Here is an 18,135-nt window from a genome sequence, read left to right on the forward strand (position 1 = left end):
TTTCTTTTTTCATCCCAACACAGACTACTAAAGCAAGAAAAGCTTGAGCGTCAAAGCTTGAACAAGCAATATAGTGTTTAAGGAGAATGTTTGTCTCGTTAGAAAAACAAATGAACAATAGATAAGTGGATACAACTGAAGAGCTTGTGCTTCTCTGAGAAAGTAGTAAAGCTCCCTCAGGTCCTGCAGACTCACTCTCAGCAGCTGAGATGTGTTGCATTGCATGCAGTGGCAGAACTGTTGAGGGTAATTGTAGAGTGCTCTGTACTGTTTTGCTTGATGTTGAAAGAACTCAGCCTCTGAATTGCCTCCAGTGCTTGCTTTGCTTCTTGAGAGTTAATTTCCACCACGTGCTGACACCATTGTCAGGTCTGCTTTGGCTTCTTCTAAGAAGATGGCAACAGGAAAAAAAAACAAAGAATTATACTGTATGCTTTTATGCTATTCCTTTTTTCCCCCTGTCAACTCTTAGACGTTTCCTCTACTGCTCCTATTTCCTCTCTACTGTGTCTTCCCCTAAGAGGAAGGCCTCGGCTGCAGCCTAGAACAGGAGACATTTTATACTCTAGTGGCTGCTAGGAATCATGGGAATTCTACAAAGAATTGGGATCGAAACTCTGCTTGGAATCAAATTAATTTTTCAGAGGAAATTCACCAAAGTGACTTTTGAATCTCTGAAGAATCAGAGAACACCAGTGAATTTAGATATGAGCTCCCAGCATTAAAGCCTCATGTGGTCATGTCAGAGGTAACACCTCCATGGCGGAGGCAAAGGTTTTAGTAGCAATTAAGCAGAAAGAGTAGAGAGTGATCTCAGGCTCCCTGTTGGTGAGCACCTGCCCTGATAGTGCAGCTGCTAGTACATGGGAAACAGAAACTGACCACAGTTTTAGAATGTAAATAGTGAGAGCATTTGCCCACTGGAATCAATATATCATACATTTATTCACAGATTCGCGTAAAAAGTGGTACTAATGAAGGCAATGAAAAATATGATGTACATGAATTAACCCCAAGCTTTTATATGAGAGACTGGGGTGTATTTTTCATTTATTAATAAATGCTCATGCTGCAGTTGTAGCACTGAGGGAAGTTATTGATAAATGAGGAGCCTTTGAGTGAACATCCAGCTTATTTTCTGCTGAATGTCAGCACCGAGCCTATCCACACCGTAACCAGAGGATTATTCGCTTCATCAAGAATATGCTGATCTCAGGGTGGAGAACAAGCTTTCACACAGATCCAAACAGCATACATATGTATCAACGCACTCCCATGACCTCTGAATAAAGATAAGTAAATAACATGTGTATTTAATTTTGCACCACGTAAATACATTGGTATCAACGGCCACACCAATTCTATTTCACCTGGATTAGGAATTGATGAGAGATCACTATGTTGTTTCTCAGTCAGCATTCAAAACCCTTCAGAATATCATTGATAAAAATGTATCCATGCATTACATACTGTGAGCATGACTTGTCACTGCACCACCTAAACATTACAGAGAAGAACAGTCCCAATCATTTATACTCACAAGATTAAGAAATTACTGTTATTCAAGAGTCTTGGTTTGTTTACCAGTGGTTGTTTTCATGTATGAAATGTTGTTGTTTGAACCATATGTGTTTCAGTACTTAGACTTTCCCATTGCAATGAGGGCAACAAAGAGGAACCAAAACCTCAGTGTGTTGTGTGTATCGAAATGCTGGCTCATGAAAACATGAAGTCATCAAAAATAATACACCTCTAATTCAAGATAAGTAATTTACAGTAGTTGCACTTCTGTTGATTTCTTTTTAACAGTGCAGGAAAGTATTAATACTATACTGCACTATTTTTGTGAGATATGGTCCATGGATCTTGGTTGTGACATATTGAGTAAGAAAAAGAGAAAGTGAACCAGTTGAAAACCACTGAACTTAAGGAGACACCTGGCTAACACCTTGGCCAGTTCTCAGTCTGCCATATGATTTGCTTTTTTCCTGCAAATGTATCTTCCATTAAAATTGACTGAACTCGTGTACTACTATGTAACTAATCACTTTATCAGAAACAGATCAACATGAGCAGCTTGAGATTCCACAGCAAATTTGCAGAACAGTGCTCCATACTGAACATATGAAGTTGATTATTTTCATTGTTCTGTGCATTACCTCGTCTAAAAGCCAGTGATGGGCACAACACCCACAAATATTGAGATATCTACATCCCGTCTGGTGGCTGACTGGTATGAGTGATAGGAGTCTAACTGACAAAGACTAAAAATGCCTTCAGTTTGGTGAGGAAACTAAAATGTCAAAACAATAAATATCAGAAACTAAATTATGAGACCAAAATGTGAATCTAATTTCATTTTATTTGCCTGTCCGGCCCCCAAAGTGTCTGTCGAGAAACATCCTGGCCCTTCAACAAATATAGTTGGTGACCCCTGGTAGTATGGAGCTTACATTCAACAGAAGTTTTGAGTTTAAGAAAAACAACTTAACACATTCAGTAAATCGTAGAGGAAATAATCTTGGAGACATTGCACTCCTGTTGTGTGCCTGTGTTTGAGCACTGTCTGTTGACACATCATTGAGGTCCCATCGGCTCTTCGGTCGCTTCACTTGCAGTTAGCTCTTCCCTGCTGGGATGTGGCCGAGTAAACTAGATGACTCAGTCCTCATTTCTGACTGGACATGATGCTTCCTCTCTCTTCACTCATTTTCCCAGCCTTTCTCACTCACTTGCGTGTCTATTTGTGAGTGTGTGTGTATCTGTGTCAGGAAGTTTATAACCGGGCAAAGGGAGAGTGCAAATTAAACCTCCTGTGTGTTTCTCGATCTCTGTCTCTCTTTGGTTTTTTTTCTTCTCTCCATGCCTCTTTCTCTCTGGCACAGTGCTGGGACAAGCCAACCAGTCAGGTCGATTTTTGCCCTGGTCCGTTTCACACCCTCCTGTTTCAAGGCTAATGACTACTGCCTTTAAAATCAACAGACTCAAGAAAGAGAGTCTTCAACCATTCAACTGTTTATACACTTACCGCCACACACCTGAACTGTCCATGTATCTATCTCTTTGTGTTATCTTCACACATAAACAAAATTACATGCATAAACACTGTTTTAGATACAGACACATGCACAGATAAAGAAGAACTCACACATACACACCAGTCTCCTATCCCCTGCAGCAATTAGCTATGACAGGTCAATTAACAGGGTTATTTATGAGCAGGGGATGCCTGCTAGTTGTGTTGTAATGATTCCAGATACTCTGTACGTGCATAGGGGAAATTGAATCCATGATGAATGTGGGCTGAAGGCTTTAGCTGCAAGCTGCATTTGCTCTTCATTAACTATTCCTCTGCAACACCACGTTTCTTTCAGCATTAAGGAGAAAATTAAGTCTGAAACAGTGGGCATACAGTATGTTTTAGGGCTCCTCTGGTCGTAGCTGTAAAGACTTAATTGTATTTGCAAAGTTTGAAGCTCTTTGTACAGCATATGTGGCTAATTTGGTTTCTTCTCATATAGTCAGTCGTCCTCATTGGCTCAGTAAACCTTGTTGCAGATTAAGCTAACATTAAGCTACTTTTAAAGTATCCCCTCAACTTTGGCACAAATACTTTACTTGGACTCAGGACAAACTGATTCGATTTTGAAGGGCAAAGGTCAAGATTGTGGTGACTGCACAAGACATTGTTTTGAGACTTTTGAGAAGGTGAAATCTTTGTGTTATGTTTGTGGAAAAAATAGAAAAGTATGTAACTTAAACAGCATTTTTTTCTCTTTGACCTCAAATTTACTTTTCAAATTTACTTTTTTTTTTTCATTTGAGGAGGTGGGCCGGACCCTGCCTGTGGATAATCTCAATGCGGCCTGTGGGCACACGTGAGAAAAATCGTATGATTTAGAGACAAAGAAACTAGACATGTAAACAAGAAAGAATGAGATGTGAGCATCAGTAAAGCAGTAACACAATACCCCCATTTGTATGTTAACTCAGGCAAAGGCAGGTGATGCTGGATGGATGAACAAGGAAGGTTGCATGCAAGAGAGGACTTGTCTCCCTGGCAACTGAAGGTTGCCTCATATATGACTAATCTTTCTCCTCTGTGTGTAGTCTCCTACATCACATAGGTTAGAGATGCAAGTGTGGCTTTGCAAAGTATGTCCATCACACTCACATTTTTCAATGCATCCATTTTTTGTACTTTTCTCTGATTCCTCCTGATGAGCCCCTGGAAATTTGTCAAACCTGTCAATAAAGTTTGCAGCCATGTTCCACTTAGGATCAGTTGTATTAGGTTATTAGAAGTTCTGTCTCTTAGTGAACATGTGCTAATCAATAAAATATTTTGCTGTAGTCTGGTTGGAGGGGTAAACTGTGCCATGCTTTAATAATGCACAGTTAAAAAGCACTAAATACCGGTAGTTTATAACCTGAAGATATGGACTGTTAAGATATTTCAGTTATTCAGTGTGCTATCTGTTTAACACACACACACACACACACACACACACACACACACACACACACACACACACACACACACACACACACACACACACACACACACACACACACACACACACACACATACGCACACACACGCACACTCACACTTACCCACAACACAAACCACTAGGTAACAAATAGGGTTGTTAAATAATGGAGAGCGCACACAGCCTTGATCCCAGCACCAGCCGGAGGAGCTATGCTGATAAACATACTTTGTTACTTTCTCTCACCTCCTGTCTCACATTTACTCCCCTCTTACTATTTTCTGCTATGTATCACACCCCTCCAAAGGACTGAAGAAATGAAATATCAGAGCCAGTGGTGAAGACCATTTCTGTTTCCATACCTGTCTGTCTCTGTCAAAATGTCCTCTCTTAGCCCATCCCTCCTGTTCTCTTTCAGCTATCACTGCCTTTCTGACCACCACCCTGTTGATCTTGTTGCTCCAGCTGCCCCATCTTTCCCCGGGTCTCATCTGTCTCTCATTCTCGCTGTCTCTTTAAGGGGGGCTGGTTTCTTTACAATCAATAATAATGATTGAGCTGCCTGCTGTTGACAATTACCTGCCACAATTGCTGTTGTTGTGTTCTTCAATTTAGCTTTTTTGTCGGAAAGAATTTGGAATTGTAAAAGAGTAGCTCTATTCTAATTTGCCAACTTCCATGGCTCGTTGGATCTATGGCTACAGTAAGTAACATCCAAAATGGTTTCCTGATAGATCTGAAACTGTAACTTTTGGAAACACTGACAATACCATTTAGCTCTGCTTTAAAAAGAAATAATCTCTGTCCATACCAGCACAAACAAAAAAATATGTGACATGACTATCCACTGTACAGTGAAAATGTGCATGCCAGTGGAAACTAGAAACAAAAAGTCTACGCTTCATTTGGTCAAAATGGTCATGAAAAGTAAGAAAACACACTTATTTGACTGCTACTGGCAAAGACAACAAGGTAAACAACACTTGTAGATTGTTATTCATACAAAAAGGATCACATGATAAGAGTGTGATGGATCAGGAAAGGATACGTTTAACTGAAAAGACAGGAGGAGATTACAGGGGTGGGTTGCTGTCCGGTTGCTGTCTGGTTGCTGCATTATAGCACAGCATTTGATGGAAAAATGTACCCCCCTTGGAAACTAAATAGTATCCAAACAGTGTCCATGTTATGCAGAGTCCAGTGTGCATGACTCATTGCATGAATCCTGCACAGTAGATTTTACAAGTGTTTAGGAATAGTCACAAGTGTTTTCTCGAAATTGTTTTGTCACAGGGAATTATTTATGCCTCTTTGAAATGGAAGAGGGGTATTTAATATTAGTCTGATGAGCTCATATTTAACCTTAATTTGAACTCATTCACATGAGACCGCTATTGCAGGTTAATCACTGGTCACAATCTCTCAGAGGGACTCTAGTCTGCAACTTCAGTGTGACACACATTTAAATCATACATTATGTACAATCACATTACGACAACATGAAGTTTAATGCATAATCCTGTGAGTGTTGCCCTTCATTTAAGATGGGACATTTGCAATAAACAAAGAGAAATGATCAAAATGAATTACTCCATTTTATACAATAAATGTTCTGCTTAAAATGCATGCACAACAATATTCAGCAGTTTGAGAAAGGGTGTCCTTTTAAGTTTCAGTCTCTGCTCGTCTCCAGGCGTCATGTGTCTCCTCCTTACTGTCAGTCTCTCTTGATTTTTTTCAGAGAAGTTGGGAGGCTTTGCTCATTTTGAATGGCAGTAATATCAACATTAATTTCCCACTTCAATAACCTGTGTTCCCAAGGTGGGTGATGTGCAAACCCAGTGTAATTAAGGTCCAGGTATAATGTTGTGTAGAACAGCGTCTGTGCATGTTCCTTGGCTGTTTAATACTGACTCTGTTTCTCTCCATTTGAAGAAAGCATTAACCTGAATTCTCTGGGAAAATAAACAAAGACAGCATTGTTGTGCCAATTATCAATTGTCTCGTATCTCCCCTTTCTTGTGATTTTCAAATCAACTAAATTCTCGGGAGACTGGCATTCGAATTAGACGTTATTTAGTTCCACAGACTGCGGGGGTGACTGTATATTGACACTTGTTTGATTTCTGCTTCATGTTGAGAGTGTGTCCACAGAGAACACAAACCTTCCCGTCCTGTGCACAGCTCGCTGCGTAACACTGAAGGTCTTTGAGGTACTGCCACTCGGCTCAGCATTTCCCCGTCTTTGTGCTCTGTCCAACAAAAGTAATGATGTCTTTGAGAACAGCTATCCTTCCTGCCTCTCTAAAACAAGAGCTGTAGCCCAGCCAGTGGCTTGCATTAATACAAGGCTGTTATTGTAAACAGGGGTAGAGCCAACCGATAAGGAAGCTTTAGAATTTAAATTGTTTACTGCCTGCTGGCTATGATTACTAATGTGTATATTCAAGTTGTAAATTTCTGAAATGTGAACAACCTCTTTATGAGCTTTTCTGCTCTTGATCTGTGTTTATTGCATCCACAGGGAAACAGAAGTATTTTGTTAGAGCTGGCCGTTCACAGTGTCTTCGCTATTACATTGACAGTCAGTATCAGTGGTAATTTCTATTGTTATGAACCACCATCTGTCCTATTCATCTGTCAAGCCAATCACGTTCCATCTAAAAATTAAAATGATTACTGGCCCTGATTCTGGTTGTTCATTGAGACGATGAAATCAATGGAGTTGCAAAATGGAAAAGAAAAAAAAAAGAGGAGGTAACATGTTGTAGTGGATTATTTGTGTCCCTACACGCTCCTCTGTGGATTACCCAGAGGCCATCTGTGTTCCTCGCAGTGTTTGGTACCTGGGGGGCTTGTTGGAAACCAGGCCAACCCACATTTGCCTGCCTCACACTGCAGCAAGTCTCTTCTGCACTGGTATTTCAAAGCTGTCTCTGTATCCCCCCAACCCCTATCCTCTCTCTCTCTCTCTCTCTCTCTCTCTCTCTCTCTCTCTCTCTCTCTCTCTCTCTCTCTCTCTCTCTCTCTCTCTCTCTCTCCCTCTCTCACTTACTCACTCTCTCGCGGCTGTGTCCCCTCTGGTATGTGGACAGCACATCAATGGGAACATTAAAAGGTTACAAGGCTTGACAAAACGACACATTCACAACTCCAACCTGACACTTTACTGTACACCCTTTGATCCTACCGTCACACACACACACACACACACACGCATAAGCTGTCTATCTCACTTTCACTTCCTTACACAGACTCGCACTACATGAACTGGGAATTGAGAGAATTTTTAAATGTAATTTTGAAAAAAGAAACTTTGAAGTCTACCTTTCCAAAACAGTATGATGGTTTTAAGTATTCAGTAAACGTCAAAGTTAAATATCAGATACAGTAGATATAACAGGAGCATTTAGTGGCCTATGACCTGATTTTTCCATTTAAACCTCCACCTCTTAGTTGAAGGCATTTTAAATATTGCATCCTGTATACTTTTTTTTCATGAAAGTTGTATCTGACAAATCAATAATGAAAATCACACTTGAAAATCTTCAGTGACTGTGTATCAGACAACCTTGCCACTACCAAGGTTGAGAAACTGTTGCGATATCTTGTGTGTATACTTCAGCACAGTGTCCAGCAGTGATGTTTAAGTGTAAGGCAGTTGTTGGCACAGGCAGGTCACACTTCAGCTCGATCTGTCAGCAGTGAACATTAAGTGGAAAGGGCACAGGCCTATTTCCTTGAGCCTTTCCAGAAAGATAAACCCATGAAATCATTATTTCACCGTCCTCTGTTGCAGAGCGAGATATTTCATTGCTTTGCCGTGCCATTCTGTTCGATAATCTTTGATATGATTGTGTTGTTACGTAGCTTAAAGGAGATGGCTGTTTGCGTTGTTGTACTGAGTCAAGGCCAGTGTTTCTCCGTGCCTCCCTCTCCCAGTGATTTTTCTCATCATCTCTAATTATACAACAATCTGGTGTCTCGTGCTTGCAGGTGTAAAGAGGCTAGTGTGCAAGGCTCCAGTGTCACTGCAGGTGTGTTTGTGTGAATGTGTGTTTGTTGTTGATTATAAGGATAGTGTTGGGTGCTGGGCTGATTAGCGACACAGTAATGAGAGCGAGTATAATTCAAGGAACCAAGCACATAAATAAAAAATAAAATAAAAAGGTAAACATGGGCACATAGTGAATAGCACCACTGTGGTGTTTATAATTTAGATGAGAATGGCCTTTTGACCAATAAGCCTCTTTCTTCTACTGTCCCTGAATTTCCTTCATGTCTTCCCTCTGCCTAAAAATCTAATAACCCTTTTGCAAAAATGAGCAAAGAAAACAACAAAACAAACATGTGCTGCTGTTGCATTTCTTTTCTTTCTCCCTCCACCACATCACCCAGTGAACTTCAAGGTTCCCAATTATTTTATTTATTCATTCAAAGAAGATTTCTCCCTCTGGGACTAAATTAGAGAGGAAGTTGGAAAGAGGAGGTACTGCTCTTATGTTTCCCTCCTCTTTCTGAATGTAATTGAATTGGAGACGAGGAGAGAGTGAGACACGGATAGAGAGACAGAGAGAAAAAAATATTTAAGCTACCTGTGGATGCATGTGTGCTACGGTAGTTAACGCTCACACTCTGCTTATTACCGGGATCAGTTGACCTATAGGCTAAGTGAATCAAGGTATGACATTTTAAACAGTTCTTAAGCAGGAGCACAGTAACTGAGCCTGAGTTGATGCAGATTTACAGAATTACCATTTCTCTCAAAGTTTCTTTATATTGAACTCTGCTTTTCACGATTACTCTGCTGAAGAGAAAAGGGATAAATTACTTCACATGCACACAGTCTGCTCCTGTGGGCTACTTGTCTATGGCAATAAATGGCTTATTGGTATCTGCCCCATGAATTTTTGTTTGATACTTCAAACTGACACATCTGTTAGGAGCTAACAGCCCAACAGTCACAGATTAAAACACGGGTAATGGAATTCCTCGGCAGTGAGAGATGGTTACTGTGGTGTTTGCTTGGCCATTCACCACCTTTCCTTAACTTAGACCAACAATGGGGTTGGGGTGAGCTTCTCTGCAGGTTAATTGAATCCACCCTGGCTATGGCTTGATATATTTACACATAAATTGATGGCAACCTTGTTCTGCCTCTTTCATAGGTTAAATACTCTCTCTGTAATACTCCACCACGGCACATCGTGATAACAGATGGAGTTTGTAAAGAGAGGCCACTCATGCATATTTACCATTTGGTGTATGCACCTGCTCGCTCTCTTGTTAACCTGTATGTACACAGAAATGGTTTGCAGGTAGTTTTCCCACCAGCATCACCTGCTTATCTCTCTGCTCTGTGAGAGCAGCTTAAGGGTTAAGTGCCTTGCTCAAAAGCTAATTTGCAGTTGTAGTAGAAAATATTTGTGTGAATGATTACTGTAGGATTGAAAATTCTTCAGAAATGTTACACAGCAAGCACTGGGCTGACATATTTTAGATTAAACAATACAAAGCACCAATGTCTGCAGTTATACCCAATAACAACTACAGCAGTGAGAGTTTCTTTTGTTGTTATTGTTGAGCAACAATGTTTTCTTGTTTGTTTTCCTTTTCCCTCCTGATATTCCAGACAGAATACACTTGGTTTTTGATTAGCTGGGTGCAATGGGCTTTTGGTGCCTTGGTACACCACAGTAATTAGGCTGTCAGTCAAAACCAGATGGCTGGTGGCTAAAATGGAGACGTCGTCTGGAAACTTTTCAGAACAATCTCTTGTTTGATTTTGTTGTTCCTGGTCCACAAATTATAATGGGATAAGGACACACTAATGCTTCTGTATCTGTCATACTGCAAGATTAGTGATAATGCTTTATCATAACATTTCGATATTGTCAGATATACTCACCCAGCATCCATCTCTGTCTTTGTCTCCTCCCCAAACAGATTGTGTTTGAAGGAATTCGAGGCCCGAGTTTCGAGGGGGATATTGCCATTGACGATGTGTCCATCACCATGGGGAAGTGCAAACAGGAGAACACTGTAGCCAGCGCAGGTAAGACAGGTAAGATAGACAATGAAATAAAAAACATCCCTCTTTGACTGCAAATTGATGCAGCACTAGACATACAAATGGAGAGTCACACTTCATGTCACGCTCAGGTTCCCCCTCAGCCGGGCGCAAGTGGAGAGATGTGAGCACACAAACACAAATAATCACTTGTGATGGACTGTTTCCACTCCCTTCATTGTTTTTCTATGTTCAAAAGAATTTAATTAAGGAAGGCAATATTATTCTTAATGGTCTCAAAATGTTGATAGCTTTGTTGTTTTCAGCAAACATGACAGTAAGACGCTTTGCTAAGAAGCAGAAACGGAGCCGAATTAGACTGAGCTGAAATGAATTGATTTTAGCAGAAAAGAAATTAATTGAGGGGTGGCAGAGAAGGAGATTTCAGAGGAACAAGAGAAAATGAATTAAAAGTCTTCTTATGTGTTTGGGAAGTGTAGTATTGTGGCTCAGAGAAAATTGTGTTGTCAGTGTGGGAGTTGTATGCAACTGGAAACCACTGGCAAACTGGAAGGCTCATCATCATTTCCTTTCTAAGCCTCCATCATTTCATTTACTTCACATTCCCCTTCATCTTGTCATCTTCTAACTCTCCACATGACAACCTCACTGCCTCCTTTACACCCACCTTCAGTGCGTCCTTTTACCTTCTGTTCTCTATTAGCAACAATTATCTATTTACTCTGCAAACTGCTCTTCATCCTTAAAAGCTTTTTATTTGCCCTTTAGAGAGAGAGAGAGGGAGGAAAGTGAGGAAGTGTGTGATTTGGAGAAAAAAAAGACCAGGAGTGAAATGTAATATGCAAGACAGCAATATCCACACAGTGAGAGACCCGACAGTGAGAGCTTTTTTCACCTCATAAACTGACCATGATTTCTAAAGTCAAACCAAGCTATTAGTCCATGAAAAGCTTACCAGATTACCACATTGTTACTTCTAAATACAGTTTGTGAGGGTCCACTTTTCCTTTATGATGAGCCAGACAGTTAAAACCCTGAGTTTCAGCACATGAGGGCATGCCTATGGAAGCATATGAGGGGAGGCTCAAACAGCCTGAGGGTTATGGGTATGTTGAAAAGACAAAAGACAGAGAAAAAGGTCAGAGAGTGACTGAAAGTAAGTGTGTGTGCTTGCGTGCAAGTGTGAGAAAGAGAAAGAGGGGGTTTATTGAAGGGGGAAAGAGATGGAGAGAAAGAGGGAGAGTGATATTGTATAAGAACCAAAAGAAAAAAGAGAATATGTGACTAAAATCTGACTTAGGTAGAGAGCTGCCCTCTGCCAGCCAAGACGTGCACATACACAAATACACACACGTATGCATATAAACGTCAGTAAATTGCCTTCATTGTGATCTCGCTCTCTCTCTCTAATGATACAGCTGGTTGACACCTTTGTTATTTCTCACTGCCATCACTCTTGAGAATGGAGACACTTTGAGACTGTGAGACTGACTGAGAATCAGATATATGGAACAACATGTGGATAGATTACGTAACTGGTTGTTTAACAGTTCATTTGGTTCATAGTTTTGTTCATATAGTCAAACAAATCAAATGCAGCAGATGAGGGTCTAAGGATAGAGCTAATTCAAATAAGAAAAACTCCCAGAAACACTTACTCATGGTAAAAAAGGAACAATCCTCAACAGAGCAGGGAACTTATTGCTGCAGGTTTGTGTAGCATGATGAGATTCTAAGGAGCTAGATGTGGTGAGAACCTGGTTTCGGTCTCATCAGAGCTATGGAAACAACAAAAACATCCAAAGATGAAAAAGGAATAATAAACAACCTGCTTTTACCTCCACAAAACCTGAAAATGAGAATGAATGTATTATGTGTATCAGTGTATATGTGCACGTGGATGTGTGCAGTCTCACACATATGTGCATGTAAAGGCAGTGGCGGATGAAGTGAATAATGGATGAAGGTATAAACAGGAAGAAGGAAAGCTCTTCAGCTCTCTGAGTGCGCTTGCATTTGTGTCCTGCAGGTTTTGTACAGGCAGAGACGCACAGCACAGACAGATGGGTAATTATCAAGCAGGCAACTAAAGAGTCCTAGAAAAAAGAAACACAAATGCATCTGTCTCGAGTACAGATTATTGCCACTGTGGAGTTGGTGAGGTAGAACGAGGATGAGACCAGGATTAAACTCATGTCGTGTTCGTTATGTATAATGAATTTAAAAAGAATGTGACTTAGAGGAACATGCAAAGTCAGTTAGAGCACACCTTCATCGACGCTCAATGCAAGACGCACGGGATATATGAGCAAGCCATTTTATACCAGGTTCATCTGAGTCCAAACCAAAGTTCTTGGGTAAGACAAGCTTCATACGAGTAGGTGCTTACCACTGCTGCCAGAAAAGTACAAAGCAGCACATGACAGCAATTGCAGGTTTAATCAGCAAACTATCATATGAGTGTGTGTGTGTGTGTGTATGAGAGAGAGAGAAAGACTGAGAAAGACGGAAAGAAGGGGATTCAGGATGCATGTGAACCAGCATGCACCAATCAGAGCTTCCTGCTGCTTCCTACACCTCACATGGATGTGTAAGGACAGTGTGTGAACCTGGCAGCATCAAACACCTTATTCATAACACCTGTGTCTCTCATACGCTGCATACAGAGCACCTGACATAGTACATACATGTGCCTCCCCCTGGAAGCGTTTTCAGTGGAGACCCAGTATAGTATATGAATGGACGTATACACCTGCAAGGATGCACAAAAGCTCACAAATACACACATCTGACAACTGTAGTGTATGCCCTCTCACACACATGCACTCACAGTTACTTCAGGTTAACTGTGTGCACGCACAGGGGACTGTTATCCTGCGGTTCTCCACTAATGAAGGAAGATTGCCTGTGACACGTTTGGTGCAACTCCACCTACATAAATTCTCAGAGCTCCACTCGGCTCAGTTGAGTGTGTTTGCAGGAGGAGAGAAGGTGGTGGAAGGTGAGTTTCTCTCTGCCTGTTCTACTCTTACATGAGTTCTCTTTTCTCTTTATTGCTCTTCTGTATCACATTGCCCCCGCTTCATCATATCCAGTGAACTTTCCACACAGGTGAAGAAGTAATCCAGGATTGACATCACATGCACACAATAAGTGATGCGTACAGTATGTCTGTAATAGTAATCCATTATCTTTTTAATTCCAGTTTATCTCCATGACAGACAGACTTTTTATGTATTATATACAGTAGAAACGGCTCCTTTACATGATGTGTGAGTGTCAAGAGGGGCGGGGCAAGAGCAGAAAGAGAAAGAGAGAGACAGACAGATGTAAAACGCCATGTTCCACTTCAATCTGTCACCTGCAAACTTTAGGAATGGATGTGTGTGTGAGAGGGAGTGTTCACGCATTTACGGATCAAAGCTTTATTATAAATATTGATTTACTGCCGGGAGGATGGACCCTTGATATGAAATCATATTGATCTTTGTAATAGAAAACCTACTTTTTATTTATAGTTTTCTGTCTTTGAGCGCCTTGCATGTGTAATTTGACACGTGTAAAAGAGCTATGCTGTATACATGTATAGGATGAGAATAGGTGTTGTGTGTACACAAGAAAAATAAAAGAGTAGCAATAAAGAATCTAGTCAATGCAGCTGTCAGGGCTCTGAACAATTAAATGACCACATAAAATTTGTGTGTCTGCTGGATTTTCTTACTGTGCAAAAACAATAACAAGCTGCAGATAAAACTAGAAAAACAACCCATCATATCCTGCTGATGATAGCATCAATTGTAACTTATTTTACTCATTAAACTCTCAAAGCTGACATAGTAATGTGTGGGATATCAGTGGTAAATCTCTCTGTTTCTGTTTACTCATCCACCCACTCAGTTGGTTCAGTCTCTCTTCATCCTTTCAGATCCATTTTTCTACATCTTCCCTCTTGCTTTTGGCACTGGGGACACTGTACTGTATAATATATAAAAATAATGCTTTAATGAGACAAAGACAGAAATGAAATGCTAATTGGCACAGAGGAATATACATAAAAGTATATATTTAATCTAACCGAATATGTTACCTTCTATTTCCAAAGGAAAAAGAGGAACGTTTTCTTGTGATCTCCACTGATAAATGCACATGAAAATATAAATGAAATAAAATACAAAAATGCACATGAAATATATGCAGTGAGTAAAGAGTAATTAACCTGGGATTGCTGTAGTGTAAACCCCTAATTGCACAGCAGGCCACTCATTATAAGTAATTCAAAAATATGTATGTTAATCTGCCTCACATTCACATGCATTTGACTTTATTGGCTGATGTAGCACAAATTTGTCAACTATTATTTTCATGTGGAACCCAATTAAACAGCTGTGTTCCCTGTTTTGTTTCAGTTCTGATCGGAGGATCACACTCACTCCCACTGGCCAGCTGGCTGACCTTTGGCCTTTCCTGCCTCCTGTCGCTCCTCTACAGATGATGAGCACTCCCAACAAGACCATCACTTGTCTGCGCTGACAGACACTGCCCTGACTCGCGCTCTTCTACTTCTCTCTCTACCCCTCACCTTGTTCTTTCCTCCACTTTCCTGTCTCCACTTGTTGTCCTTCTATCATCCATGCATCCATTTCGTACTTCTTGCTTAGATAGAATGGTAACATAAATCCTTTGTCTAGTTTCACCCCTTTCTTTGACGTCCTTCCCAGACATTCAGTATAGCCACCTGATGCTCACACCATATTTTAGAACATACTTAATGATCTACAACAGTTGAACTTAAAACTCTGTTGATCTTATTAGACTCATTATCCATGTCAGCGTGTCACTTTGTCACCTTTTCCTCTACTTCAACCCTCTTCGTCCATACCCGCACCCTCCCATGTGCCTCCACTCCCTCAAATCGAAGTCCTTGACGGCCCCTCCACCCGATTCCCAAGACACACCAAAGTGTCAGACACTCTACCAAAGATGACAAAGGACCTGAGGGAATAAAACGAGGGAACAGGGATTCCAGGAAGAAAGTGAAAGAGAGAAAGTGAGGAAAATCTTTTTTTTTTTTTTTTTTTTTAAACAGAAACTGTCTCTCTTCCGTCCCAATCTTTGAGACCACGGGAGCAACTGAATGACAAAGAGACAGATGGCAAAATAAACTGCTCAATGAATGAATGAATAAGCAAATGAATGGTGAGGAAAGGACAAATAAGAAACTGACGGGAAAAGGAAGGGTGCTCCTGGTAGCCTCTGCTTGCCCTCTGATTGCCACAAGGGACGGACCTCAGTGCGGATTATACGTGTACATTTATCTATATATATATATTAAATATAACAAAAGTTTAAACTAAAACACAACGAGGACAGTGGAGGACTTTACAAAGTGAAATTAAAGAAGCACAACGTTTATACAACCTCTGCTGTTCCTTTGGGTTTTATTCTACTTATTATGTGATGTTGCAATTTGTCAGACCTACTCAATGTTTTTGATATTTTGATTTCTTGTTTTGTTTTGTTTTTGGCATTATAAGGGTCAAAGGCAATGGATAATAAAGTATTATATTAATATTTATGAGAGGAAGAGAAGATGATTTGTGGTGCAGAGCCCAAATTGAGCATGTGGAGGGAAATGAGAGGATGACCCGAGCCACCTGGATAAAAGAAACCTCAACTTTTCTTCGCACAAACAGTACAGTACTGAACACACACACACTCAGTTCTTGTCGCCGACATCACAGTCTGGCTCTCAGCTCACCCTCTGCCTCAAATGCATGTCTTATCTCGGAGTGACAAAGAAGGGGAAAAACCACGGATCGTAGATGCAATTTTCATAATTCTGCTCCCTTTTCATAATCTTCCCGTCACTAGACATCAAGACTCAGATGTCTGGAGTCATCAACCACAACAAAGTAGCTGGACATGTCTCTGATGAGGAAATATGAAAAGTGGTGTTTTACAGGCGGCAGAAAATAGCCTGGAGTTCAGTTGAAAATATAATGAGAGCGATTCTTTCTCTACAGGTTATTGAATGTCATGTAAGAATTTCTCATGTACTAATAAGCGAAATCTGGAGAAGACTGTCAGTATTTGGCTGGTGTGCAGTATGGATTGCTTATCAGATTCTCTGTCATTGTTTAATTAATGTTGAATGTCTGTAGTGTAAACAATTTTCATAATCACATAGATATGATTGTTAAAGTTAAGCAATACTCATATCTATAGATCTGTATACAATAGTTTATAATTGCATTAAGATCGCAGTTCCGTCTGCTACAAACTACATGATACTGGCTACTTCTCTCATTGTTATTCACTTCTGATTCATAATTACCAGTGTAATTATGAATCTGGCCATTTTCGTCATTCAGGAAAAAGTTTGTCTGCATCAAGCTTCAACTTTAACAAGATACATTCACAAGTCGCACTGCTCCAGTAACTGATACACCTGTGTTGCTGATCATTACCATATGCATTTCATGTGAATCTGTCTTTTCAACACCTCATGTAATTTTGTTTATCTTGTCGTGTTGTGTTTATCGTTGTGCTTGTTTTTTTATTTGTCCGTTTTTGTTTTTTTAACCTGGTCCATTCAGATTGTAAGTGTTCAGTCATAAATAGTACATTACAACACAGAAATGATGTGCCTATTTGATTTGCCAAGTCTGGTGTGGGAGTTCATATATATGTTAAGCTGCCACTGATGGTCACTGTATGTGTAAGACATAATACAACATCATTGCCAGCATTTAGTACCCCACAAATGTGTATAAGACATTTTTGACAGATCTTACTGAAATGCCACAGACATGTATGATAAAAACAAAGGAGTCCCTTAAAAACCTACTGTAAAAAAGAAAAATAACTGCAGAAATGGTTTCTATATGTTATCATGTCTCTGTGTTGGTCTGATGAGGCACCTATAGTGGCAGGCTGATACAAACTATTTTAGTCAAGAGTCAGAGTGACATGCTTTCCTGTAAATGTATCTTCCTCATCATATGCAGTACTCTAAGGTTAAGCTTAACATATTTTCAACTTTTACAATCTTTTCAAAATCTTTCTGTTACTTTCCTTAAACACCCCATAGCAAAAAGTGTTTGTTTTAAGCATTATTCAACCCGCTCATATGGCTAAGGGAATGGCCTATATGCGGTATGTATACAAGCTTAAGTTGTACAGTATCATAACATTATCCAGCACTATAGAGCAGCACACTGTAGGTCAGTATGTTACCCATACTAAAGGCATTTAGAGATATTATTAAGCATTGATGTGCATGACATTTCATCATGCTAACTGTCAGACCATGCATCATATTGCCTCATATTTCAGTGACTGTAGTAATGGGGACAAAACCATTGTTGTCATTGCATTTGGATGTGTGACAGCTGCAAATGAACAGACACAATAACAAGGCAATCTTAAGATATATATTGTCTGTAACCTTTGTTCTGTTTCCATAACTGACACACACAAGCACTTTTGCTGTGGTTGTGTTGATGACAACACAAGTATTATTGTGCCCACCTGAGAGCGGAATATCAATATGTACATGTAACACACACACTTGCAAATGCAATTTATCCAAATCATTGCTCAGCTTTTCTA

The 18,135-nt window shown here is 40.1% G+C and overlaps 1 protein-coding gene across 1 annotated transcript in view; it reads left to right on the forward strand.

Annotated features, from left to right (window-relative positions):
* The window catches only part of mdga1 (MAM domain containing glycosylphosphatidylinositol anchor 1), a gene marked incomplete at both ends in the record, with an annotated part of 167,527 nt that extends 152,511 nt beyond the window's left edge, over nt 1-15,016 (forward strand). Inside the window, 2 exons of the mRNA XM_084001722.1 lie at nt 10,440-10,548; nt 14,931-15,016. Coding sequence (XP_083857848.1) covers nt 10,440-10,548; nt 14,931-15,016 — 195 coding nt within the window. The remainder of the gene's footprint in view (nt 1-10,439; nt 10,549-14,930) is intronic.
* Between the last annotated feature and the right edge of the window lie 3,119 nt (nt 15,017-18,135).

The sequence above is a fragment of the Trachurus trachurus genome, assembly GCF_905171665.1.
Source record: "Trachurus trachurus genome assembly, chromosome: 3".
Taxonomy (NCBI): domain Eukaryota; kingdom Metazoa; phylum Chordata; class Actinopteri; order Carangiformes; family Carangidae; genus Trachurus; species Trachurus trachurus.